Raw genomic sequence first — 25,262 nt, 5'->3', positions numbered from 1 at the left:
AAATGTTCAAGTGGAAGGCTTTGTGGGGACGTGGAGATCCCCCCCCGATAATTCCGAGTGCCTTCACATCCCGAACTTTACGCCCGAGAACCCTTCCTCGGCCTGTAACCTCTGCCGTAGAGGTGACATAGTAATGGGTCAGAGTCCGCTCCTCCACTTTTCTATTTCTGGTCTTACTCTTCGACTGTTCCGAGTCTCGGCCTGTTTCTTATAACCTTGCATTACTTTATTAATTCCAGTGCATTCGGAATTTGAGAGAGAACTGCTGGTCCCCTTATTTCCTCTACATGGCGTATTGCCCGCGCTAATAGCCCCTCTCCATGGATGAGGGATCGGATAAGGCCCCTCGGCGCAAGAGGGTCTCCCGAGCTTGCGATCGCTGTCGCAGTAAGAAAGTGAGTCGCGCCCAGCCATGTTCTTTCCTCGTATATCTCATTTGCCCCCAATCTAATATCTCGCCGATCTTAGGATAAATGCGATGGCATTCGTCCCACTTGTTCCGCCTGTCAGGCATCGGGCCAGTCCTGCTCCTACGACCCCCCATGCGAAGAAAACGCGGTCTCCCCGAGGGCTACGTCCGTGGTTTGGAAAAGCTGTGGGCGCTGTCGATCTGCAACATCGACGGCTTCGAGGATACCATGTTGGCCATGCTAGGAAATACCGCCGAGTCCACCGGTCGTCGCGAGAAGCTGATGTCCGTGTGGTCGGACGATAGTGCCTCCGAAAGTCTACACGAGTCTTGGAAAACGAGTCGGCTCTTCGGCGCGCTGGAGAAAATGCTCTCTAATTCAGATACACCAGCCCTGGCGACCGGGAAGCGATCGCGTAACCCGCAAGATGATGGGCCCGACGGTCAATGGGGGTTCCGAGTAGCTCGCACTTCCACCCCGCTCGATCCGGGTGCTCCGCGTGTGGTTGAGCCGTTTGCTGCATCGCCGGGTGTGAAGCGGGCTCGATTGTCGAAAGAGCCAGGTGGCCAGGGGATCGCTGCCAGTCCACATACCCTGCAGTTGCCACCTCAGACTTCGCAGCTGCTCGATATATACTTTGCGGTCACGCATTCATGGTTTCCCGTGGTGGCCAAGCATAACATTCTTCGCGCTTCCTACCTTTACGCCAACGCCCCTCTCTCTATTGCCACGGCCTCACCTGGGTCCGGCGATCATGCCGCCCTGTGGGCAATCTTGAGTTATACCATTACTCAATCGCGAACGCATTCACGGGCAGGTCCCGCTGGAACGGTCGCCCTGGCAAAGGAATACTATGCCGTCTCGCGGAATCTCATTCCCACGGAGAAAGAGCGTTATGAACCTGGCCATATCCAGGCATTGCTGCTGCTGACCTTGGTGAATATGGGCCTTGAAGATTGGACCGCGGCTTGGTTGTTGAGCGGCCAGGCAGTGCGCATGGCGATTGCCATGGGTCTTGGAAGTGTGTCCGACAGTCGTCGGTCTGATGAACTCAGACAAGGCAAAGCGGTCTTCTTGGGATGCTTTGTAGTTGATTCATTGCTCTCTTTCCGTCTTTCAAGGAGTCCAGCCATGCCTCCAAGCGACATTACTGCCGTGGGCCTTTTGGAGGAGGACGGATTAGAGGAGTGGAACTCCTGGGTGGACGTTTTACCACCCACAGGTGCTCCACAGGGCAGTAAGAACCCACCGCGCCGAGGACCACTCTTGGCCCTGAGCTGCTTCAACCGCTTGGTTGAGTTGGCGAGTGTTCTCAACAAGATCTCTCGTCATGTGTCTTCGGGGTACAATATGGCCACCTTTGCGCAGCAATTGGTTATGGAGCTTAAGCAGTGGGACGACTGCCTACCTCTGGGATGCCGCCTGATTGGACCGGAAAGCATCTATCCAGAACGGCATTCAGCCTTGCTTCCCCATCAGAGTTACCTCGGGCTGACCTATGTGGCTACCCTGCTTTGGCTCTATCTCCAATTGATCTCGGGTGAGCAGGGGTTGCACCGTTCACAGCGCCCAGCCACAGAGGGGGCCAAGAAGCTCCTCTACCGAGGGCTCTCTATGCTCACCCAACACTTGGAGAACTTCTCCATATGCGGTTTTCCACCGCTTTTCGAGCTAAGCCTTCGCACAATTGCGGAGCAAGCGTTCCGACTTCGGACTACTGCCGACTCATCGGACACCTTCCCCTTTGCCAGGTGGACAGACGAGTTCCGACACAAAACCGCAGCTTTCGTTTCCGCATGGCCAGCCTATGGATCTTTAGTTTCCGTCATGGAAAGGTGGCAGTACTCCAAAGATGTTGTTGGGGGGGCTATCCACTTTTCCGGGGCAGTCGGCCGTCCGTTTTCCGGTGCACCCATGGCCGACTCCATGCAATACCCGGGCGGAGCTCGCAGCCTACCCCAAAACGGCGACGGAGATTACACTTCTTCCATCCTTGGCATCAGTATGCCAGTCGATGGGCAATCTTTGACCCCAAAAGACACAGTAATGGAAAACACGGATTTAGGTATTATGGACGTATCACCACATCACCCAAGGGAAGGACGGTCTGTCCTACTAGACAAGATCACTCCACGCAGCAGAGCAGATTCCGCGTATGCCGCAGCCAGCGCACAACATCAGCAACCACAACCTCAAACTCCCGACTCGGCAGCTTCAAACCCGATGATACCTGGAAACATCACTTCCGTCGGTGATATTGATGCCATCTTCAAAGACCTCGCATACCTGGATACAACTGAATGGTCTACGAACCGCGAGGCCGGTCTGAAGGATTTCGGCTTCTTGGACGATAGTACATTCCAGGCTTTCTGTCATGACCCGGATCGTTTGGGCGCATCACAGCCACTGGTTCATCCGCCTTCTATAGCAGATATATGGCCGCCGCCTGGATTCTTCCCGGAGACTTTCCAGGAGGTCCCCGAGGAGTCTATGGGCAGCTGAGAGATCTCGGTATGGTCTCGCCAGCTAGCTTTTAAAGACCATGTTACTTTGGTCTACCCATCATCCATGGTCATCGCCCATTTGGGGTATCCCATTGACCTTCTGGGCTGTCGATAGCCTTTCCTGTACTTTCAGGCACAGTCTTTGTCTAACGGGACACGATGGTCTGTTTGGCCACATAATAGCCACCCTCACAATCTAAGTCCAATGCTTAGTGTCAAATTACCTGTGAGATTCGTCTCGACGGCTCATACTCCAAATGTCACCCCCTCGGCGCAGGAAGAAGAGTTTCGTTTCGCCTCATGAGAGACCGAACGCCTATCAAACTATGTATATTTAGGAGAAGGATTCGAATTCCAGCGCATCTATACAAGTATAGTAGCTGAAGCCACACTACAAACGAGAGATTTCATCGAAAATAACAAAAGACTCAACTTCGTAAAGCAGAAATTTTCTATATATAACTCATTGACGTATCGACATTCTATCTCTATCCAAAAGATCCAAAATTTATCTCCCCACAACCCACATTCCTCTACCAAACGTTTCCAGTCGTCTGCTCCTTCTGCAACTTCTTAACATTAACGTTCCTCCAGAACCAAGTGCACACAATGCACAGCGGTACGAAACAAACACCAACAATCACCATCTTCCTCTGGATATCAGCATAAGCCCCAACGATAGCTTCCCGCTCAGGGGTGCCATCGGCGTACTTCATCTGCGTCACGATATTGGCATAGATAGTGGCCGCAAGATGCTTACTCTCCAGCGGCAGCCGTTCAGTTAGCTCCTTCAGGAACATATTATTCCACATGCCACCAGCAATAGCAGATCCCACGGCGGCTCCAATCGACCCGAACAATCCCCAGATCGCTATCACAACGGCGACCTCCTGGTGCGTTACGATCGCCATCACAGCGATCTGTCCACACACAGTGAACATGCAGCTGCCGAGACCCACGAGAATTTGGACCATTGTTAGCAGGCCCACGTGGGTGTCTGGCGCACGGAACGGGATCAGAAGAGCCGTTCCGAGAAGGAAGATTGGGATACCAGCCATGGCGGTCCATCGGAAGTCACCGGTCCATCTGATTACTCTGGCAGGGGAAGGTTTGTTAGATTTTGGATAGGAGGAGTGCGGGGAGGTGCAGAATGTGCTTACAGGCCAAAGATAGGACTGAAGATGTAAGAGGTCAGGGAGAAAGCGTTGAGCACGTAGTTGGCTGACGTGATGTCAAGTCTGTTTACGACTTGCAGGTACGAGCTGAAGTAGCTGTTCCAGGCACTGGATTGCGCATGTTAGCTTTTGCTGCTACCTTTGGTGGTAACGGCTGGAAGAGACTGGTACTCACAAGATGGAGATGAACATCACGCCGTACAGCATGCATGAGCCGATCATTGTTGGCTGTTTCAGATACTTCCACGGAAGGAATTGCACCGGTGCGTATCGCTCCCAGACGTAGAATGCGGGAATGCATGCTACGCCGAGCACTTCCATCGCAATGATGTATCCGGTCGCCCATCCCTTGGGTCCGTAGGGGGCGATGCTAAACGGGAGCAGGATTAGGGTGAATACGGCAGTGACCAAGATGATTCCGACAACTAGGTAGAATCACACCTCGTGTTAGTCACATGTCAAATGCAAAGAAGACGTATATGAGGAAATACGTACCATCGAACTCGATGACATAGTGAGTGATCGACTGCCACCAGTTACGTCCAGAATAAGTCTTCTCAAGAGCACCGCTCTTCTCCGCCCGACGTTGCATAAACAGCATCACCACAGCGACGGGGATACAAACTCCAACCTGCATAATAGCAAACGCACCGAATGCCCAATGGAAGTCGAGGTTGGCGTAGAAGAGTGCGGCAATTTTCGGACCTGCGAAGGTACTAGCGATACCGGGTGTACCGTTCAGGCCCAGCATGATCATTCGGTTCCGGAGGGAGGTCATATCTGCCAGCATGATGTCCACGACGTAGGTCAGACCGATGTGGCCCACCCAGTATAAAGTGTGTGCTGCAGTGTACATCTCTATATTTTTGCAAGTGGCTTTCATGATCAGACCGATCGCGACAAGAACAAGCATAATCAGGAATCCCTCCACACGGCCCCAGACATCGATGATCTTGGCTAGTGTGAGCTTCGATGAGCCGCCCAGGATGGTTGAGAGGACGCTGACGACCGTCAAGAGGCCGTGCTTGCCGAATGAGGAGGTAATGTAGGGGTTTAGTGAGGTTTCGACTGTGCTCAGGAGTGCGTCCACGAAGGACACGAGATAGAGCCTGCATTTCGTGACATGTCAGTTTTACTCCGTTACTAGTACCCTGGGCGAAGGAAGTTGCCAATCGAGATCCACAGACTTACAGAATGAACATCAGAACGAGCGTCTTGGTTGACCATGTCAATGTAATGGCTCGCACTCGCTGCACACCACCTTGGAAGTCACGCGAGTCCCGATCGGACATGCTCGCCTTGTCATCGGATGGGTTGTCCACGCCCTGGTGAACGTCGAATCCCTCCATTTTCTCAGGGTCGCGGCTGGTAGTGGCCGGCGTGACCTGATCGGATATGTTTGTCTTTTCCATTGTACCTTAGTAGGAGAGAGACAATTGGGAAAAACAAATTGAGTAAAAATGTTAGAAAGGGACCAGTTGGGAGGGGAGTATTATATAGGGAAAAACTCCCCCAAGACTAAAATTAATCAATCACTTCCAACTCCTATCAGATCATCTGATAAAAATCCGCATTCAATCTGCAGCCAATCAGCAAAAATCCGAATTTCTCAAGGTTCTTTAGCGTCGAAGGTTCCAAGGTTTCGTTCGGACCTCGCGTGGTCGGAGTTGAACTTTAGGAATATCGAATATCGGATGGTCTCTTCACTCTTGGAGAATGGAAGTTCCATCTGCAATTGCATTTGCAAGGTGTCGATATACATTTCTGTTGCCAGGTGGCACTAATCCCATATGAAACCCCTCTGGATCGGCGAAAGTACGAAAGTAGGCCTGTTGCCCTCGGAAATTGCGCGAATATCGGAGGTAATCAAAGTTTTGGTCTTGGTCTTGGTCTTGGTCTTGGCCTTGGAGGACGGTGCGCTCGTCGGCAATTCACAGATGTGCGTCTATCTTCCCTTGGAGATCATGCCATCTGTCCATATAAATCAAATTTTGCATTCAATGATATCCGATTTCCTCTCTTCGATGCCAATGTGCCAATTCATTCGGCCGTTCCGTGACGATGCAGCCAAGACAGACGCACAAGCAGGAGAGATCTGCAGTGAGTTTTGGAATTTGGACTTGGCGTGAGTGGAGATCTTCCAGGCGAGGGGCGGTTCGTGCGGTTCGGAGTAAATCTTTGAATATGCTCATCGAAGATCGTGAAGTCTCTGTAAGTCTCTGTCATGGCCATTGCTTTTGCTTGGTTTTGCTTGACTCATTTGTGTACCTTGCCTGGGTTTTCTGATGTTCCTAGGAAGTATAGAAGTCTTGACGGATTCAATATGGTTTTGATATCGAATCATTTTTCCCGAGTACCGTGATTTTTCATGAATATAAACGGAATTCTGGCAAGCTGATGGAATCAAATTCACATTCACCATGTTCATGTCCATGTCATCTGAACCTACACAACATACGGAGTATTTCGTTTGGGTTTCGAGACTAACCCTGTATAGAGCAATGATCGTCGCCAAGAGATTGATTAGGAGACCTTAAAAGCGAGGTTATCAAAAGACTGGAAATAGAAACTGTGAACTGTGAGCGTAGTTGTATTTGCTTTTTCAATTTAGGTTTTCCTTGAATCCCAACAGAGTTATTTCTTCGTGTAGGTTACTTACTTGGGCCAGAATCCTGACTATCATCGTGAGAATCTGCGAAGCAGTCTACAACTATGGAAACTATTACGTAGAGGTACCTTGGAGGACCACATATAATTATATCAGTCCCGAAATCGGTGCGACCACCTACATACATAGTATATACATAGTATATACACTTTTGCCAGTTGAATGTATTTCATTTTATTTCGAAGCAGACGCTTCTAAACCCAATTCCATAGACACCTCTATGTTGTATGCCCTCCCTTCAAAACCACCTCCAAGGCTATTAGGATTATTATAGACCAAGGGCTCGCGTATGGGCTTTATCCATGCACTCTCTGGCATTGACTGTTTCTTCATGATCATGGCCTAGTGTCTTCTCTCGTCCCTGTAGAGTTCGTCGGAGCATGGTTTCGGCCTCTTTATACCGCTTTTGGTAGTAGAGCGAGAGACCAAGCCAGTACGCAGAGTAGAACGTATGTCTATGATCATAGCCTAAGGTCTTCTCTCTCCCCAGAAGAGCCTGTCGAAACGTTGGTGCTGCCTTTATACCGTTTTCGGTAATAGAGCGAGAGACCAAGCCTGTGCGTAAAGTTGAGCGTCTCTTTATGATCATGGCCTAGCAACTTCTCTCGCCCCTCAAGAGCTCGTCGGGACATGGTTTCTGCCTCTTTATATTGATCCTGATCATAAAGCGACATAGCAAGCTGGTTTGCATAGTAGAGTGTGTCTTTGTGACCGTAACCTAGCATCTCCTCTCGCCCCTGGAGCGCTCGTCGGAATTCGATTTCTGCCTCTTCATACCGTTTTTGGTATAGAGCGAGAGACCAAGCCAGTGTGTAGAGCTAAGTGTTTCTTCATGATTATGGCCTAGCACCCTATCTCGCCTCTGAAGAGCTTGTCGAAACATGGTTTCTGCCTCTTTCTACCTTTCTGGCGATAGAACGAGTCACCAGCCTGATGCTGGCTTCGGAATCCTGCAGAACTGAACTCAAGGGTCTCGACTTGGCCTTGACACTGCATAATGACTGGTGCTCTAGTCCCTAGGAAAGAATGTATCTTTCTCTTTTTCCTGCGGCACAATGGTCTTATCTTGGGCAGCGTTTACCAGTTCCACTGTGGTAGTTGAACTAGGCATGTCATGGGAGACATCCTTAGGTGCTTCTGAATAAGATCTCGTAGTCCGCGATGTAGACACTTCAGTCATGATTGTAGCTGGAGAGGGAACTCATGGCTCGCCTTTAATAGCTTTCGTGGACCCAAGAGGTTGGAGCATTGGCGGTTGGATCCACGCGTCTGAAATGGCAGATGTGGCCGCCATTTCGATCATTAGGACTAGGACACATGAGTGAAAGCACGAAGTCGACGCCTGGTTGACTGACACCGGCATCAGTAAGCATGGTGACTGGGAAGTCCTGTTTGGCTTTGTAGCCTGCAAGCAATCTGGGTGTCGCAAACGCAGGTTTCTTGGTAAGGATCTCAAATACGATCTCTCCGACCGCCCAGATATCAATGGCATATGCACTCCTTCGCTCAGCAAAACCCCAAATTTCGGGGGCCAAATATCTCGGAGTACCCTTTAGCGTCGTGGACTGTCCATGGCTTTCTTCGATACGTTAGGTGATACCGAAGTCCGCGAGTTTGATCCACCACTTGTCTGGAGGGTGTGATTTAATAAGGATATTCTATACATTCGCTTTAGTGAATTCTCTCTTGTCCGCACTCCAATAGTATACCCACATTTGGTTTTAAATCTCGGTGAGAAAATCCATTTTCATGCATCATACACAGACCGTCGAGAATCTGGTATGCAATTTCCTTCTCAGCGTCTGGCAGTGGTAGCGGTTTTTGATATAGATATGCAAAAAGGTCGCCGTTTCGAGATATTCCATTGCTATGAAGAGCTGACCGGGTCCTTCGTACTATCCGAATGACTTGACAAAGCATCTCTCATACTACTTCTATTAGTACATCTTCATCTATTCAATTTTCCTGTTGAGACTAACGCGAGAATGCGAGAACTTAGCAATTACCTCCAATTCACGATTGTAGTCGATCGACCCGAATCGCGTATCCATGTCAATCTGCTTGACTGCTCGGACTGCACCATCTTGTATGTCCCCCGGTCGTCCACCTTTAATGCACTTCTCCAGCCAGACGCTAATCCACCATTTCCGACCCTTCTTTGCCGCTGCCAATGCTCCAGTCTGGTCACAAGACACTGTCCAGAAGCTGAGTCTGACTCCTGGAACCTGTGGACTATCTCCACTGTACAGTCCCGAAGAAAATATGTCTCTAGCTTGGAACCTCGAATGAGATCTTGGATTCGCGCCGTTTGGACTTCCCTGTCAGCAGTTCACGTGTGGGTATTTTTCCCCGCTATGTCTGACAAGTCGCCCTAAACACCCCTGCAAGTCACCTGACATAATTATTCTGAGTCCCCAAGTGACCTGGGGGGCCTTACTCTTATTATAGATCATCCACATAGGATACATCCAATTGAGTCTTCCCATTCATATTGAGGCTGCATCGTGTTTTATTTGTCTTGCTCAGCCGCAAGTATTAACGGTGGCGGTCTACAACTTGACCAACCAGGGACTTGACTGGGCTTCATGTATGCTGCAGTGTTTCAGTCAGATTGGTATACGTTAGGCCATCTATGGATGCATGTAGAGAGATATCGGTGATCCTGAAAAGATATAAGAAATACGTTCTCCCGCTGGAAATCTTTTGTCATATCCACATCTCAGTATATTAGACATCTTTCTATCAAGTCAATATGAGGTTCACTGTCTTCTCCCTTCTCCTGTCTGCCAGTGCAGCCCTCGCCGTCCCCATCATCGAACGAGACAGCTCTATCCAGATCAGTGATTTCTGGGCCAGAGCTAGCGCTGGCTCCTCCGCTACGATGCATTTCGTCGTGACTGATCCAAACTACCCCGACGACACCCCTACGGACTGCAACCTAATCTGGTGAGCTTAGTTTTTTGAACGGGACCCCTTGACAATGGCAGACGCTAACAAATCCGGTTTGATGTCAGGTCATACGGATCTTCGCCCAAGGAAAGTGCCCGGTGCAACAACAGTCAATACTACATCCGCTTCCCTGAAGGTGCCGTGGACTTTAACCGGTTTACACTTGGACTTGAGAGAGTCTCGGGTCCGATTGCTGAGAACGGTCAGGTCTTGCTGAGGTCCGGTACGCAGTGGTCTTGTGTGGACAATCCGGAAAGTGGCGTTCATCTGAGCTGCTCTTATGATGGTGTTCTTAACATGCCCGTGTGAGAAGACGAGGTATCAAGTAGCAGTTGAGTCTGTACGGTGTCAATTGAAGCCTGTCTATATTCTATATTGGTAGATCTATGTGGAATTCATGAATAGCTTCATTTTCGGGATTACATAGCTGTATGTCTCCAGGCAATCTGATGAATTATAGACCCTATGTAAAGGGTGTTAGGTGACTCCCCCAGATAGAGGAAGGGTCGCTCGTCGCCGACCCCAGTTCCCCCAGTTTCTTCCTGTCTTTCAGCCACTGGGGAAATATAAATACCCCCTCCCCCCCAAAAGTCTCGCTCTCTCTTCTTCTCCATCTCACTCACTCACACACTCTCTCTCTCTCTCTCTCTCTCTCTCTCTCTCTCTCTCTCTCTCTCTCTCTCTCTCTCTCTCTCTCTCTCTCTCTCTCTCTCTCTCTCTCTCTCTCTCTCTCTCTCTCTCTCTCTCTCCCCCTTCTCTCTCTCTCTCTCTCCTTCTCTCTCTCTCCTTCTCTCTCTCTTTCTCTCTTTCTTCCTTCCTCCCCCACATCTCTTCTTTCATCTTTTTGTCTCGACCTTGATTAACAATCTTCGACAAGTATGGCAGCCTTTTATCGTGATAGCCTTGCATCATGACAACACTCCACTATAAATATCTCTTGCGATATCCATTCCGTCCATTCTAAAAAGATGAACTTGCTGACTCGTTCCTAGGAACCCTTATACCCCCCACCCCCATCCATCATTTCCCCTCCCTCACCTCACCTCACAAAGATTCAGCAGCCAGAAACCGTTCTGGTCGACAGGCTTACAGTGGAAGCACCCCAGCCGGTAGTTTAAATGCTACTCACCATAAGTTGCCTCGCGGCAGACCAACTACCGGGCGTGGCCTCGCAAAGCGACCCGGCCAACAGCTTTTCGCCAGCTGTCGCGAACGAACCCATCTCGACAACACATTGCCCCAATATCTTCCCATTCCCCACTTCCCACTTCACTTCCACACTTCCAACTATATGCTCAAACATTCCCCCACAAGTTGGCATCCACAAAACACCTCTGTATCAACTGCGACAACCAAGACTTGCAACCTGGATTCTTCTTTCAAATATTCTTGATGGGCCAATGCTCCCACATTTCTACATCAATCCTTGCGGTCTCACAACCATATAGCCACACATCTCTCCACCAACTGTCACGATCATGGTCATTGTCACACCGACCTGGATAGAGTGGCTTCGCCCAGTTGAAACACTACCAAAAAAGGAAACAACCAACAGCTGGCTCTGTTGACCTAGTCCGGTCACATCTCAGCGATACAACTATCTATCCACATCTACCAAAGCCTCTCGATCCGTCTCATTGATATATTATCGCCATCTACCACAACCTTCCAGTTCACGATGTTGACGCTCCAATCAACGTGAGCAAGGTCCTTTTATCCTCATCAAGGACCAGCTTGTGGCGGAAGTGTGATAGCATTTGAGTGTTATTTTCCATGTGTATAATAGAATCCATGTATCTGTTCCTGTTTCCATTCTTTCTTAATAGGCTTGAATTCGTAGTTGCAGGCGTAAATATTGACCACAAGTGAAGAATGATAGAGGAAAAGCTGGATTTTTCTGCGGACAAGGCCTTGTTAGAATATAGAACAGTACTGCACATAGTACGATTGCAGTCTTTCTGTTACCCTGAAATTCATATCTGAACAGGAGACCCTGAGCTGACTATTGTGCCTGCTGTGGTCAATTATATGATATGAAGTTGGATGATTCCACTACACACTGCAGTGCTTACAGGTCTCCACTTACTCTAATTTATAGGAAAATGAGAATATATGACAGCTACAAAGGATCCAATATCGTCACTCACATTACCTACGAACATACCTCTCCCGCACTGGATCACCTTCATGGGAGTGGACAACCCAATTCTCGATGCCAGCAGGGTCACCCGTATCCCGCTTCTGCCCCCCAGAAAGCAAATTGTCCGGACGGTAAGACGGGTCTGACTTCATACGCTGGATAGCAGAGACATGGATTCGGGCATTAATAGGGATATCGCGAGACCGACCACGCGGCGGCGGCCACCGTACAGCCTTCATCGCTCCATCAGGCTGCACTTCCATCCGTCGCATGGGAAGATACTCCATCAGACGCCACGAGAGGACAGAAATTAGCGGGAGACCGTTACCATACGCAAGGAGATCATGGATATGCCCTTCAGTGCCGGCCAAGCGAAGCGCCCGTAGGTAACCTTGGTGGTCTGCCGGTAATCCTGAGCCTGAAATGTCCCTCTCCAAGTTCGAATTGTTTTCCAATCCAGAATCACCATGGTGTTCCTCAACGCACTCGTACTGTTTCATCTTGTCCAAATCGAGCCGCAGGCCCGCCCGCCGCGCTTCTTGTACCATCCATACGAGAGGCGTATGCGTTAATGGCCATTCCTCCTTGGCTCCGAGACTCCATCCTCCGCCAATGTCTGCGTGTCCGCCGGGGAACCACATTTCTTCGATGTCCTGCATGTCGTCATCGTCACCATCTTCCACTTTGATCCCTTGATCTTTGCTTGGTGGGCTGAGGTTTGGGATTTCCGGTAGAACGGGAGGTCCAGAATTGTGTTCGTTATCATTGGTCCAGGTCTTTTTCGCGTGCTTCTTTTCGTGCAAGGGCGTTTTGCGAACCCATTCGTCTTTATGCGACCGCAGCAACACCGGCCGGAACTTGATTCGTCGTTCGTCAATGCTAACCGCATGTCGAACTACCTTGCTCGAGGGCATCTCGTCAACGTTAACCTCAAAATCCGCAATACTGTTGACTGCATCGAACATGCCCAAGAAGTGCACACGAGCCATAGGCCGCGACAGTGTCTCCCGGCTGAGTTTCATGGTTACGAAAGCCCTGTGCTTCTCTTCTCGGCTGTTATCCGTTCGGCCAAGCTTCCAAGACACAAATGCATCCCAGATAAATGGCACCACTTCTTCATTATCCGGGCCAAGCAGCCCGACATAATCGAGCATCTCATTCAAGAACCGTGCCGTGTATGCGCCACGTGAAAAGCCGAAAATATACACTTTGGCGCCTGCTTGGTAGTGCCGCATGAGGAAGCGGTACCCACCCAGAACATGCCGATCGAAGGAACGACCCAGTGCAAGATTGAGCGCTTTGCTATTGCCCAGTTTGCCCTTCTTTTGGATTGTCGTGCTGGCCAGGGAGCCTGGGGTTATATCGGTGCCGATTCCTGCTGCTTGGGGTTAGTATCCTTGTGATTTTCTGGTGGATACGCTCATACGCTGGTAGTAACATACTATCTTGCGGTTAGAAGACCTATTTCGGTGTCAACAGAGGTAGAGCTTACGTTGTTCGTCGGACTTTTCCAACATCCGACAGATTTTCAAGACGTTGGTGTCCGTGCCATCTGTACGGAAGGTGTTTCCTGTGCCATCGAAGCACAGGACAATCTGTCGGGCTGACATTGTGCGGTCGACTCCTAGAGCCCGGAAGGGGATTCTTGGGTAAGTTTGGGGGAACTTGCGTTTATGTTGTATATGTGCTCGAGGCATTGTTTAGCGTTCGATCTGCCTTATATTTCTCCACTTATCGGCATAGTACGACGACGATCGTGGCGATCTTCGTCAATTGAGGAACTATCGAGTCGGGAGAAACGCCAAGTGAGGGTTAGTGGATACTAGTTTGCCAAATCGGGTGGCGTGCAGTTGATCTACACGGTCATTGCTTGTCGAGTTTTGAACTTCGGTTGGTGGCTACTTGATATGTGACCACATGTAGTGAAAGATGGACATCCGATACCAAATTCAAATCGACACTGTTGTATATTGTGACCGTGATTATATTAACGACAGTATAAAACAAATTTTAGAGTTAGGACGAACCCAGCCTTGATTAATCCATTTAATGTATTGGCGTCATCCTGCATAAAAGGGGTGACTTTGGGACTGCTTCTCGAATTGTCATATATATTGTACTCCGTACTGCAATATTGTATAGCTGTAAGACTGCAATATGTATGTATCATCACCGTTTCACCCTTTGTCTTGGTCATTGAATATGGTGAGAAATACATATACACCCTTAATCTCTTAGTAAGTTCCACCCAAGCCGAGAGACAAGTGCTCGAGCCTTTGAGATCGAAGAGAAATAGGGCAAGAATATCATGTGACTGCTACTCCGTGTTCTGGTCATGATGTGTCACCTGCACATATCCATGGATATCTTGTACTTCATCGGCATTCTCAGACTTCCTTTTGTTCTTCTCCCCACCCTCAATCAAGACTCACCAAGCCTCTCGAACCACCCAGCGCGTCAAATCTCCTACCTGTTTCAATACAGTATCAGGCAACGACATCAACCAAGACCTAGCCGATGTGGAGCTCCTCATCGTGGCCCTTGTGGTCTGGACTGGCATAGTCGTGGCTTTGTTGACTGATTGCGAAGACCTAGCGGACCGAGTGAAGATAGGTCTGAGTCCGTTTCCTTGGGGCAGGGGTCACTTAGCTACGAATCATTCGAATTGACATTCAAAATGATATCCAGGAAGAATATTATAGAAATTTTGATGGGCTTCACCTTTTCCTCGGTTAAGTGCGCACCCTTATGCCATAGTGAGCACCGGCTGATGCCTATTTCTTGAGACCTCCATGAGCTTGGCTAGGTCATATTTCCGAGCTAATACGATTATTGTTTCTTTTAAACTGCCCAGACTCATCCATAGAGGATGGTAATATAGATCAGACGCCTTAAAATAGATCGGAGTTTCTTCCGAATTACAGATATCTCCAAGCCCGCACCTGTAAATGAAAAGTTTTATATTGATTTGGTCTAATTGAAAGATTGGTATCACTAGAAATGATCAGTGGGTGTAATGTAAATGGGAAACGAAAGTGAGAGCGGTCCAGCGACCAGGAATGTGATTTCGTCTGCCCGGCAGACGATGCCAACACAGCGCCATAGAAAAAAACGCCTCGCCAATGACTCCTTCGACAGCATGGAATCACCTTGTCGTCAGATGTGAGAATGGATGCACTGATCGAATAAGAAGGAAAAAGAAGGGAAAGTCGATATATGTACAAGAACAGTATAAAGGGAAGGAAAATTGCTGAAGAGTGAAGGAAAAATCAATCGAAGATATATTGCACCTCATGGCATGAAGACTGGAATGCCCTGAGAAGCTTGTTCACACGAGATGTAATCCAACCAGACTGCGTGCCATTGGTAGCAACACCCGCGAAGGTAGTAGAAGCATGTTTACAAACACCGTCGGCGTAGTTGAACGAATACTGCAAGCACTCATCATTGCGTGCGCAGACCTCCGCACAAACCTCGACCGTAGGGATCGTGCCAGCGGCAAAATCAATCTGGATCCCAGAGAGATTATCCCAGTCGTCGCGCGCCGAGAAAGTCCCCATCGTAGATGAGTTTCTGGTAAACGTCCGCATGCAGCATGAGCGCGTTCTTCCCACTAGCAAAGAACGCCCGGTCAAACTCCCACATCTCTTCGATATCCTTCGGCGCCATGTGGTGGTACGAGATAACAGGGTAACACCACGGCTGTCGCCCGTATCCCTCGGAGAAATGGTCGATTTCCCACGGCCGTGATGTCATCATCATCGGCCAGGCCCAGGTCAGATCCACTTTCACGTCCTGCAGCGCTCGCGCCAGCGCGCAGTCGCCTGCCCATTCGTGTGCGGTCATCGCTTCGAGATCTTCCTTTGTCTCCATCTGGTACTCGTGCAGAAGGGTCATCGTCCAGCTTGAAAGGACGATGCCCGCCCCGCCGTAGCCAAAGAGTGTTTCACCGATCTGCATGGGGCTGCCCAAGTAGTATTGCCGATCTGGGTTGAGGTGTGCCAACCAGTTGATCAGGTTCGGCCATACCATGTAGGTGTCGGCTTCGAGGAAGACGTACCACTTGGCATCGGGCATGACTTCTAGTGCTTCGTCGATCATTGGGAGGAATTTCCATTTGTCGAGTTTCCAACCCGGGTTGTTCACTTTTCCTAGTGGTCCGTTTGTGTCGTCGCCCCATTCTGCTTCTGTTAGGCCTTCGCGTCCGACTTCTTGTAGACGGCGGTAGATGTCGAATTCGGGCTCGTGGTTCATCGTTGTCTCGCTGACGTTGCGGAGGACGTCATACGTGCGGACACCGTTGATTGTTTCTTCATAGTCGGAGAAGATGGCAAAGTGTGGGACACATTGCAGGGTGGTGCGGAGGTGGACGGGGATTTTTTCAAGGGATTCAGTCGCGCCAGTTTTGATTACGACCATGACATCGTCGAGTGCGTGTAGTAGGTTGCCGCATTTTTCCTCCAATGTCTCCTCTTTGGGAGGGGGAGGGGGAGGTCTTGTCTCCTGCTTCTGCCCCCCTACCAAAATTGTTTCCCCTCCGGCTTGAGCAAGTTGTTCTGAGTTGTTCAGGATTGATGGGTTGGATTCGGGCAATCGAAAGAGATAGTATATAAAACAAAACGTAAGGATCGGAAAGCCCACGAAGAGCCATCGTCGCGGAGAACTAGACATAGTCGGGTTGGCGCTCGGAGACAATCTAAAAGAGATCAAACAGGAATCGAGGCCATTTAGCTAACGAAAGTAAGGAGGGTAAGAGAAGACTGAAAAGATTGAAACAAATGCTTCATGGCACGCAATAAAGCCAAAAAAGGGTCAGTGATCGCTGTCCCTGAGCCAAACCAGTTCGACACTGCCTCGGCGTTAATAGTGGACAATCCATCCGGCAGAGATGATTCGGTCGAACCTCTGAACGGGACAAACGGGGGAGACTTGATAGGCCAAGCGACAAGTTCAGGGACTGATCTGCAACCACGCGGCACATGAGCCAACTAGGCTGTGGCGTCTTTCAGACAGCTGCCCCACGGGAAGCGTCATCGCTTGCGGGACTTTGCATAGCGAGGCAATGATCGACTGTGTAGAGTGCTGGTTAGTGGGGGAAGGTTCAGGAGGTGAAGATCAGGGGTATTTCGTCAAGTTTGAGATTGATGTTAATTAATCTATACTATTCCATACAACGTACGGAGTAGACAAGTCAGACATGTTAAACCAATTTAAGCATGAAACAGGGGGGACGTCAACACGGACGTGTTCGGATCGACAACCGGATTGTGGCCTGATTGTGGCCTGAGGGATGAGGCATTAATCACGTGTGTTTCAGTGTCTGAGCACAGACCAAATTGGGACGAGGACCTTGTTGGTCAACTCATATTGCCTGGGTACAACATACAACATACAAGACATCAAATAAACACTCAATCATCACACATATACAGTTTATCTATACAAGTCAAGCTTCAGCTTCAGCTCCAACTCTCAAGCGCCTTTTCCGCTCCCACAAAAACACAGGAGTGATAGTCAAAGCAACTGCCACACACACAATAGCAGCCTGAATACCAAAAACCAGTCCGAGCCCATTGCGCTGAATCCACGCAGGCTGGAAGTATCCCACCGCGAACCCGCCACAGGTGCGCCACATATTCAGAATGGCCGAGACACAGGTCGCCTTCTCCGGGTATTTCTCCAACGCGTAGGCCGAGATGGCACTGTGCAAATGATGTTAGAGATACAACAAAATATTCAGGAGAGCCAAGTTAAAACTTACACAATGGTGGCTACCATGCCGATATTCACCATGATCCACCCAATGGCTATCCCGATCCAGTGCTTACCGAAGTGCATGGTTAATCCATAGGTGAGAAGACCGCTCGCCAAACTACCTATCGGGAACCAGACACCATGGAGGCGGAGTTCAGTTCGCCAGGTTGAGCTATGGCGCTTGAAGATCCAGCCGTTGAAGAAGTGGCCAAATGCCCAGCCTGGAAAGATGGTGAGAATCTGGGGATAGCGGGGGTGTGAGAATACATACCACATAAAGCTCCAATCACACCGGCGAATCGCATCGATGATGCCCCGATCGTGTCAAACAAGTATGGAGGGCTGTGCAAGAAGGTATCGATGGTGGTGGTGATTCCTGGAGAGTCAGCGGGTGCAGAAACGATGTGAATATGATGGTTACTTACCAATTGGCCAGGTGAATGTTACCAAAATAGCGATGCCTGTTGACAGAATCCGGATCAGTGAACGTCATTGCAAGCTAAATCGGCCATACCCACCAGTCATCAACAACGGAAACTTAAATACATAGACCGCGACGGTTCGGCTCCAATATCTCAGCGTCGATCCCTTGGGAAGCAGGGTATTGCCAATGCCAAAATAAGACGCGATGCGCGACTGATTGGTCGTTCGTCCGGGTTTATGATATGTTTCATAGCCGAAGAGGATCACCATGACCGTGGACATGCCATAGATGGCTGTCAGGACCCCGAAAGAGGTGCGCCAGTCTGACCCGGCGCCGATGTATCCTGCTATGGCGGGACCGAGGAATGGTCCGACGAGGAAGGTGGTGCCCCTATGCTCAGTCAGCGCTACTCTGGTGAGACCCGTGGACTTGAGTGGCAAGTCTCTTACCAAATATTGATCATCCGCGGCCATTCTGTTGTCGGATCAGCATAAAGTACTCGAGACAGTCTCAGAGAAAGAACGTACCAGCCGAGGTATACATGTCATGAATGATCGGAAGCCCGATTACCTGAGGCACTGTTCCAAACAGACCCTGCAAAGAGCGGAACGTCGTGAAGGTAGACCAATCATTGGAGAGGGTAGCACCCAGCACCATGAACATGGTGATCACCTGAGGCCACAGCCAGATCGGCAAACTGCGTGCAGCTGTCAGTGGGATACCTAACGAGCGAAAAGAGACTACCAACTCACCGACCATACGCTTCAATAAGCGGAACAGCAAAAATCCCCCCCAAACCCCTGCAGCAGAATACCATAATTCATACTCGTGGCCGAATGAGCGATGGAAATATCCCACTCCATAGCCTGGTCCGTAACCAGTGTTCCACCCCAGACCATGGCCCTGCAAGAGATTCAGTCAGATAAACCATCTATGCTACCGCGATGCGTTTCACCATCAGCCGTACATACCCATCTGCCAACAATGAGCTCGTCATCAACGATACAAAGAGCATCGTCTTCCGCGCTGAGGACCAGTTTCTCGGGTCCAAAGGATCCCTGACCTCAACGTCCGAATTGTTATCGCATTCCTTAAGCTCGTGTGTCCCAAGCGACGACGATGCGCTGGCCGCCATCTCGTGTGTAAAGTAGACCGGGGAGGGTTTCTCCATGGTAGATATATTTTACCTTTCTCGTGCCTGTGTTTTGTATGTAAATAAGAAACCCCAAAACAACAGACTTTGGTCAGGTAAGGAGGTAAATCAAGGTCCTTTTCTGTGACGGGACACTGTAGGGTTTTATGCACGGTTTTTTTTTTTTTGAGAACACATGGGAGATTCATTCTCGCGTGGCTTTTGTTGTGCAGGGAAATTCTAGAAACCAATTCTTAGGAAATAAGAGAGATCAGATTATCATAATTCCGATTTGGATCTGTTGAAAAGTCTCCGGAATGTGAGTGGATGTATCACAAAGGTAGATCGGGTCTACAACAGCGTATGTTGTATGTTGTAGATCTTTTGCCTTCAGGTAATTCGCTATTGGGCTCTTCTATTTGCTGATTTATTCTTCTCGGCTTTACTCCGTCCTTCTTTCTGTACTGCCGTGGAATTGCCGTGTCTTGGTGTGATATGATATCCCTTGCGCATATCTAACCTAGCCATATTACACCAATGATGTTCCACGGAGCACAATAATCCCATGCCAATAATAGTTCTGGGATTGTATTGTAATCTGCTAGTATTTCAGACATTGTGAATTACATATCTACATCGTATTCTCACACTTGTACCGGAACCCGTGGCGGATCCCACCGTCTGTTGTACATGCCCCTCCGTAGATATTTAGAGAGTATAATGCAGAGGATATCTCCCTAATCCCAATACTCCAACACCTTCTCTAATCTCAATGTCTCTTCTAACTCGCCTAGCCAGCCTCCTGGGCCTGTCATCCCCAGCCCCCGTTGCACACCCAGGCGCTGCCCTTGCAGCAACCGTCACCGTAGTGAGTATGACGAGCCCGTCAGGCAAGTCTTCTATCTAATTCATCCACAGCCTGCATCGTTGGGATTTATTCCGGTCGCGATTCACTTTGATCTCTTCAATATCCTCGTGAGCCATGACGGACCTGCGACGGCTGATGAAATCTCGGCCACCTGCAATGCTCGTATCAAAGCCCGAGGGGAAGAATGAGCCGGAACTGAGTATGTTATTAAGTTTTTATGGCTGATGGCTGTTATACTGACGATTAATATAGGTACCAGATTAGCTTGTAAGCACACCCGTGTACAGGTATACAGATATAAGCAGTATTCCAACACTAATACCTTTTTCGCAGCGGACACGCTCTACATCATGGCTGGACTCGGCCTGAGTTGAACGCGTGGCCGAGGACTGCTTCACCGCAAACGCCATCACAAACCACATGGTTGCCATGCCGTCTGCCCAGCATGGCGCACTGCACTTGTTAGTTTCTCCCATGCATGCCCGTTTCTGTAACAGAAACTACAGAATCTTCCAAGCACGCACTAACCCCACCCAGCACCACGGAAGGGCTAATGGCTGGCGCATTCTTGATGAAAAAGCTCCAGGACACCCGCTTTGCATATCCCTTCGCCGATGCAGACGGCCCCTTGCAATATGCCTATCGGCTAATGGGTCAACCCGAGCTGGCGGATCAGCATACGTACTCGATTATGGAGACCCAGGGGCGCATGGGTAGTTTCAACCATTTCATGGTCGGCAAGTTCCTAAAGTTTGGAACATTCCCCCGAACGTGTCAGATCGATGGGTTATAATTTAGACGCTGCGTTGGCAGGTGACAATACCACTGGCACTCGCACTGGCTCCGCTACTATGGTTGATATCGGAGGCGGTCGTGGCGAACTCCTCCTTGAAGTCCAGGCTATGTACCCGCATCTCGGCGCGGAAGATCTAATTGTGCAGGAGTTCAATGCTGATATTGACAGTGTACCTGGTGTACGGCTCATGGAGTGGAATTACAAGGAGCAGGATGAGCAGCCCGTTCGTGGAGCCTGTGTTTACGCGCTGCAGCATATCTTACATAACTTGCCTGATTTGGATGCTGTGGCGTTGTTACAGAAGATTTCGCGTGCTATGGCGCCTGGTTCGCGTGTGTTGATTATAGAATACGCCAAGAATCTGACTTATACGTCGCTTCATGCGAGTATGATTGCATTGTTTGGGGGCCGAGAGAGGAGTTCGGTGGAGTGGAGGCAGATGGCGGGTCTGTGTGGGCTGCAAGTGACATTTGAAGTTTATGTTAGGGCTGGCGAGTCATTGGTGGAGATGAGGAGAAAATAGGGAGTGAATAGACAGAGTTAATTGATTCGTTTAATTTGTTCATAGTTCACTGTTAATATGATATATCATGTTCTGATGTATACTCATCACATCCCTTCAATAGCTTCACTTACCCCGAAAGCTTATAGTTTTTATCTCTCGAACTCATAGGCAGATCTCTGCAGATCCGATCTGACTGTTTCTGCTAAAACCGACCAATTCCACATGGATATGTATGTAATTTGATGTATTCCCTGTTTCCCATTCCTTGTCACATCCCTTGCTTACAGGTCGCATGGCCACTGCATGGTTTCTATTTCCCTCCACCAGGAATGTCTATGTTTACCCCACAGGGTCCTGGCAATGCGAACCTGTCCATTTCCATGATCAAAAGTTCGCATTTCCCAACGGGCGGATTGGCCACGCGAGGTTGACTCCGGTCAGAAGTTGACGTACATGACCCCATATCTAGGGTTGACTACTCTGTCATATACTCAATACATCGAGAATTCGCTTCGCTTAACCAGGTTAAGTTTCCTGTGCAAATCCCTTGATTACATTACATCCCTTGTTTCCTCCCAATCCAGTTTTACTGCCTATACACGCCCCTCCACTCGATAAAACCGAGTCCAGGCTTTCTGACCTGTAAATGGGTTCATGCGAGTGATTTCAGCGTGATATCCATTTCTGAGAACCTTCAAGGGTAACTTGGAAACTTTGCTCTACTGTCCTTGGTCCTGGATTGGATTTGGATTCTGATTCATCTTATTGACCCCGCGCATCCTTTTCGTCCTATATCCATGTCAATGACTATTTGAATTGGCTTCTCGCGCTATAATCGAACAATACTTGGCTTCTTGACACATATGGTCCTTGTGCTTTAACTTCATTATGGATATTCCGGACCCAGGTGAGGGCGATGTCAACATTGGTATGTTTACCTCAGGACAAAGGCCAGGAAACCCAACATAGAAGACTGTGGATTGACTTCTTTAACAGGAACTAGCACATTTCGGGCTTGCTGGGTATGCTACCCTCGGCTATAGGTTTCCTCTACATATGTGTATACTAATCCTCGAGCAGGTCCTCACAGCCATTGTCGGCCTGGCATTGTTGTTCCGCTATGCCATCAAGATCTGGGTCCGCTGGGCTTTGCCTGAAGTCACTGCACCCGGCCGAATCTGGGGCACAGAGGACTTGTTCTTCCTTGTGGCGTGGGGTTTTGATATTACCCATATGGTATTTATTCAAATGAGGTGGGATCGACTGTTGTCAATACTCCTATGCCAGCTACTAACTCTGCCTAGTGCCAATTGGGGCCTTGGGAGGCATTTCTTTTACCTGACTGCTGAAGAGCGTCTCAATTCTATGAAATGGGACTTTCTTTCACAGCCACTGGCTGTCGCCTCGGCGATGGTCTCACGCGCCGGCATGATGTGGTTTCTTTTAACCTGCTTTGCGGCGAGCGACAAGAAAATTCGCCTGTCTATTATTATCTGTGCTGTTGTGCAGGTTGTAGTCAATATGGTTACAATCGTCCAGATTATTGTTCAGTGTGGACCGAACCCGTATCAGACGGTTGGTATCCTCCTCTTGGTTATTGGCCCATTCTAACCTCATCGCAGACAAATCGAGTGCAATACTTCCACTATATGTGGACACCACTCCCTGAAGATGGCTCCGTCAAGTGCCAGTCACCGACTGTCCAGACGACGGTTGGGTTTGTGCAAGGAGGTAGGTGAAATGGTCATACCACGATGCAGCACGAAGCTAATTGCGATCCTACCAGGATTCAACACCGTCATCGATTTCTTCCTTGCCGTGCTAGCTGCTGTCGAGTTGTGGCAGTTCTTCTTGCGGACCCTCCACCGTAATCCAGAAACCTCATTCTGGTCCCAATTCCGCAAAATTAGTGCCACCGTCCGATCCCGCCGGATCTGGCAGACCATCACTCTCAGTGGACCACTTATCCTCTCCGGCTGTGCTTCTATTGTAAAGACCTATGTGAGTAGACTGTCCGTTCCCCAACTTATACAGCAGCGCTAATATTGTTAACCAGAAACTCAAGTCCCTCGGTGACAGGCATGACTTCACCTATAACATCGTGACCTTCGTTCTCTGGGTAAAGTAAGCACAACCGCCGTCCCCCAGTCCCAGCATCGAATGATTAGCTGACAGCCCCAGAATTGAGAACTACAGCATCCTTCTCGCCTCCTGCGCCCCGGTAGCCCGCCTCTTCCTCCGCTCCTTCGTCGATCACAGACGCGAAGGTCGTACCCACGGCTACTGGTCTCGCTCCCGGTCAACGGACCATAAAGAGCCTGAAACCGAGCTAAAACGCCGTGCCAATGCGAAGGAGCAGTGGCTGGATTCGGCTACGATGACTAACATGACCATTACTTGTGTTCACGATGAGGAAAATCCGCCGAGTGGGTGGAGTAAACATGGGCATGAGCGCTCGATAAGTCAAGTTTCGAAGGCGGAGATGCCGGAGCATGTTGGCGATGGACGCGTTACTGTTAAAACGGATATTGTTGTCCAGGTTGATGATGGGAGGTCGATTTCTTCGGGTGGGACGAGGTTGTTACCTGATGGGGGTGAGTCTCATTCTGTAGGGTTTCATTGATTTATGATATATAATAAGGATATGGATACCACTTTAGGAGGTATGATATTATGAACAAAACGATATAATGTTATGATATGAGTGTCCTATCTTTCATAGTAGCATCTCTCAGATATATTGAACTCGATACTTGGTTACTCCCGGTGGCGGATTTATTCATATTCTGTGGTAGATGTATCACCATCTGGTGCCAAAGGAGCAAATAGGTAGTGATCCCTGTCCTACTTTAGTCGTGACAGGGTGACTGGTACTATAAAGGGGTAGTTGAAATGCTGCGGATGCTGCGGATGTGCTACTTTCATGCTCTATATATATCAGTATCGACCACCCGTAAATGCTACTCAACAGGCAGCTAACTCGATGTATATGATAATTTCCAATCAAGCCAGGCTACTGAGTAGTTTAAATATATAGGGAAAAGGTGTGATAGAGTAAGTAAAAGGAATGCCACCGATATTCATGGATTTGGAGACAAAATATACAGCTCAAAAAATGGATTTACGACGTCAACCTTCCGGACGTAATGCCATTATCTGCCTATCCATCCATAAATTGGCCCAAGTGGTCGAGCAGTTTCCTGGTCTAGCGGTTATGATTTTCCGTTAACAAATGCGATTAGCAGATGTTCCGGAAAGGTTCTGGGTTCGATTCCCAGGGAAACTATTTTTTTGTCTTCTTTATAAGTCCTTTTACCTATTAAGGATACATACCCCAGTTAGCGCGAGTTTAACTGATAGGTGAATAGAAAACCGGGATGTAAGTTTTTAGGTGCTTTTTCTATGTATGGATACATACATATGGATACAAAGGACATATATCTCGATCAGGCAACTCTTTTTGTCTCAACTAGACATAGTGTTAGAATACAGGCCACATAGTATACCAGTAGAAATCGCGTCGAAATGAACAAAGTATGGCAAGGAGAAATCTTTTGGAAGAACTCTATCCTATAGCAAAGTAATATGGGTTCTTAAATTTTCGATTTTCAGTTAATAATATAAGTGATTTAGGTAAAATGAAGTCGATCAAGTTCCTGATATTAATTGTATTAGTCCACCTTCTATAAGACCTAGAAAAGTAAGGAAATTTCGTTAGTGATAATCGGGGTAAAAAACGAAGTACCCCCGCTAACATTTACATAGCAAAGGTACAAAAATAGTTTCCCTGGGAATCGAACCCAGAACCTTTCCGGAACACTTGATTGAAGCAATTGTTAACGGAAAATCATAACCGCTAGACCAGGAAACTGTTGGAGATGTCACAGTGCAAGTTAAAAAGATACATAGATGGAGCTGCAGCTACTTGGCGCAATGC

The 25,262-nt window shown here is 48.9% G+C and overlaps 8 protein-coding genes across 8 annotated transcripts; 4 read left to right on the top strand and 4 right to left on the bottom strand.

Annotated features, from left to right (window-relative positions):
* Positions 1-320: 320 nt before the first annotated feature.
* On the top strand, positions 321-2,912 carry N7519_000097 (putative C6 transcription factor; the record flags this gene model as incomplete). The annotated part of the gene is made up of 2 exons (XM_057286877.1): positions 321-387; positions 511-2,912. The coding sequence occupies 2 exons, from the start codon at positions 321-323 to the stop codon at positions 2,910-2,912; spliced, it is 2,469 nt and encodes an 822-aa protein (XP_057152960.1).
* A 535-nt stretch (positions 2,913-3,447) lies between these two features.
* Positions 3,448-5,501, bottom strand: N7519_000096 (uncharacterized protein; the record flags this gene model as incomplete). The annotated part of the gene is made up of 5 exons (XM_057286876.1): positions 3,448-4,009; positions 4,075-4,197; positions 4,265-4,514; positions 4,585-5,198; positions 5,281-5,501. The coding sequence occupies 5 exons, from the start codon at positions 5,499-5,501 to the stop codon at positions 3,448-3,450; spliced, it is 1,770 nt and encodes a 589-aa protein (XP_057152959.1).
* A 4,008-nt stretch (positions 5,502-9,509) lies between these two features.
* On the top strand, positions 9,510-10,015 carry N7519_000095 (uncharacterized protein; the record flags this gene model as incomplete). The annotated part of the gene is made up of 2 exons (XM_057286875.1): positions 9,510-9,703; positions 9,772-10,015. The coding sequence occupies 2 exons, from the start codon at positions 9,510-9,512 to the stop codon at positions 10,013-10,015; spliced, it is 438 nt and encodes a 145-aa protein (XP_057152958.1).
* A 1,839-nt stretch (positions 10,016-11,854) lies between these two features.
* N7519_000094 (T6SS phospholipase effector Tle1-like catalytic domain-containing protein) lies at positions 11,855-13,456 on the bottom strand (the record flags this gene model as incomplete). Its single annotated transcript, XM_057286874.1, has 3 exons — positions 11,855-13,224; positions 13,273-13,287; positions 13,339-13,456. 3 exons carry the CDS (start codon positions 13,454-13,456, stop codon positions 11,855-11,857), a joined length of 1,503 nt encoding a protein of 500 aa, XP_057152957.1.
* A 1,659-nt stretch (positions 13,457-15,115) lies between these two features.
* N7519_000093 (PAN domain-containing protein) lies at positions 15,116-16,517 on the bottom strand (the record flags this gene model as incomplete). The annotated part of the gene is made up of 2 exons (XM_057286873.1): positions 15,116-15,419; positions 15,472-16,517. 2 exons carry the CDS (start codon positions 16,515-16,517, stop codon positions 15,116-15,118), a joined length of 1,350 nt encoding a protein of 449 aa, XP_057152956.1.
* Positions 16,518-17,292: 775 nt separating this feature from the next.
* N7519_000092 (putative MFS transporter) lies at positions 17,293-19,195 on the bottom strand (the record flags this gene model as incomplete). The annotated part of the gene is made up of 10 exons (XM_057286872.1): positions 17,293-17,548; positions 17,608-17,821; positions 17,872-17,976; positions 18,026-18,061; positions 18,119-18,414; positions 18,474-18,498; positions 18,552-18,721; positions 18,777-18,786; positions 18,851-18,927; positions 18,996-19,195. 10 exons carry the CDS (start codon positions 19,193-19,195, stop codon positions 17,293-17,295), a joined length of 1,389 nt encoding a protein of 462 aa, XP_057152955.1.
* A 733-nt stretch (positions 19,196-19,928) lies between these two features.
* Positions 19,929-21,343, top strand: N7519_000091 (putative O-methyltransferase; the record flags this gene model as incomplete). The annotated part of the gene is given in 5 exon segments (XM_057286871.1): positions 19,929-20,024; positions 20,075-20,186; positions 20,395-20,485; positions 20,562-20,765; positions 20,776-21,343. 5 exon segments carry the CDS (start codon positions 19,929-19,931, stop codon positions 21,341-21,343), a joined length of 1,071 nt encoding a protein of 356 aa, XP_057152954.1.
* An 870-nt stretch (positions 21,344-22,213) lies between these two features.
* N7519_000090 (uncharacterized protein) lies at positions 22,214-23,948 on the top strand (the record flags this gene model as incomplete). Its single annotated transcript, XM_057286870.1, has 8 exons — positions 22,214-22,253; positions 22,322-22,347; positions 22,406-22,578; positions 22,630-22,900; positions 22,948-23,056; positions 23,112-23,326; positions 23,382-23,449; positions 23,507-23,948. The coding sequence occupies 8 exons, from the start codon at positions 22,214-22,216 to the stop codon at positions 23,946-23,948; spliced, it is 1,344 nt and encodes a 447-aa protein (XP_057152953.1).
* Positions 23,949-25,262: the final 1,314 nt, after the last annotated feature.

Source organism: Penicillium mononematosum (genome assembly GCF_028829835.1).
Source record: "Penicillium mononematosum strain IBT 11891 chromosome Unknown utg000001l:1.0-4488741.0:1.0-4491989.0, whole genome shotgun sequence".
Classification (NCBI taxonomy): domain Eukaryota; kingdom Fungi; phylum Ascomycota; class Eurotiomycetes; order Eurotiales; family Aspergillaceae; genus Penicillium; species Penicillium mononematosum.
The sequence above is the reverse complement of the archived record's forward strand: the minus strand, read 5'-3'. Positions and strand labels throughout refer to the sequence as shown.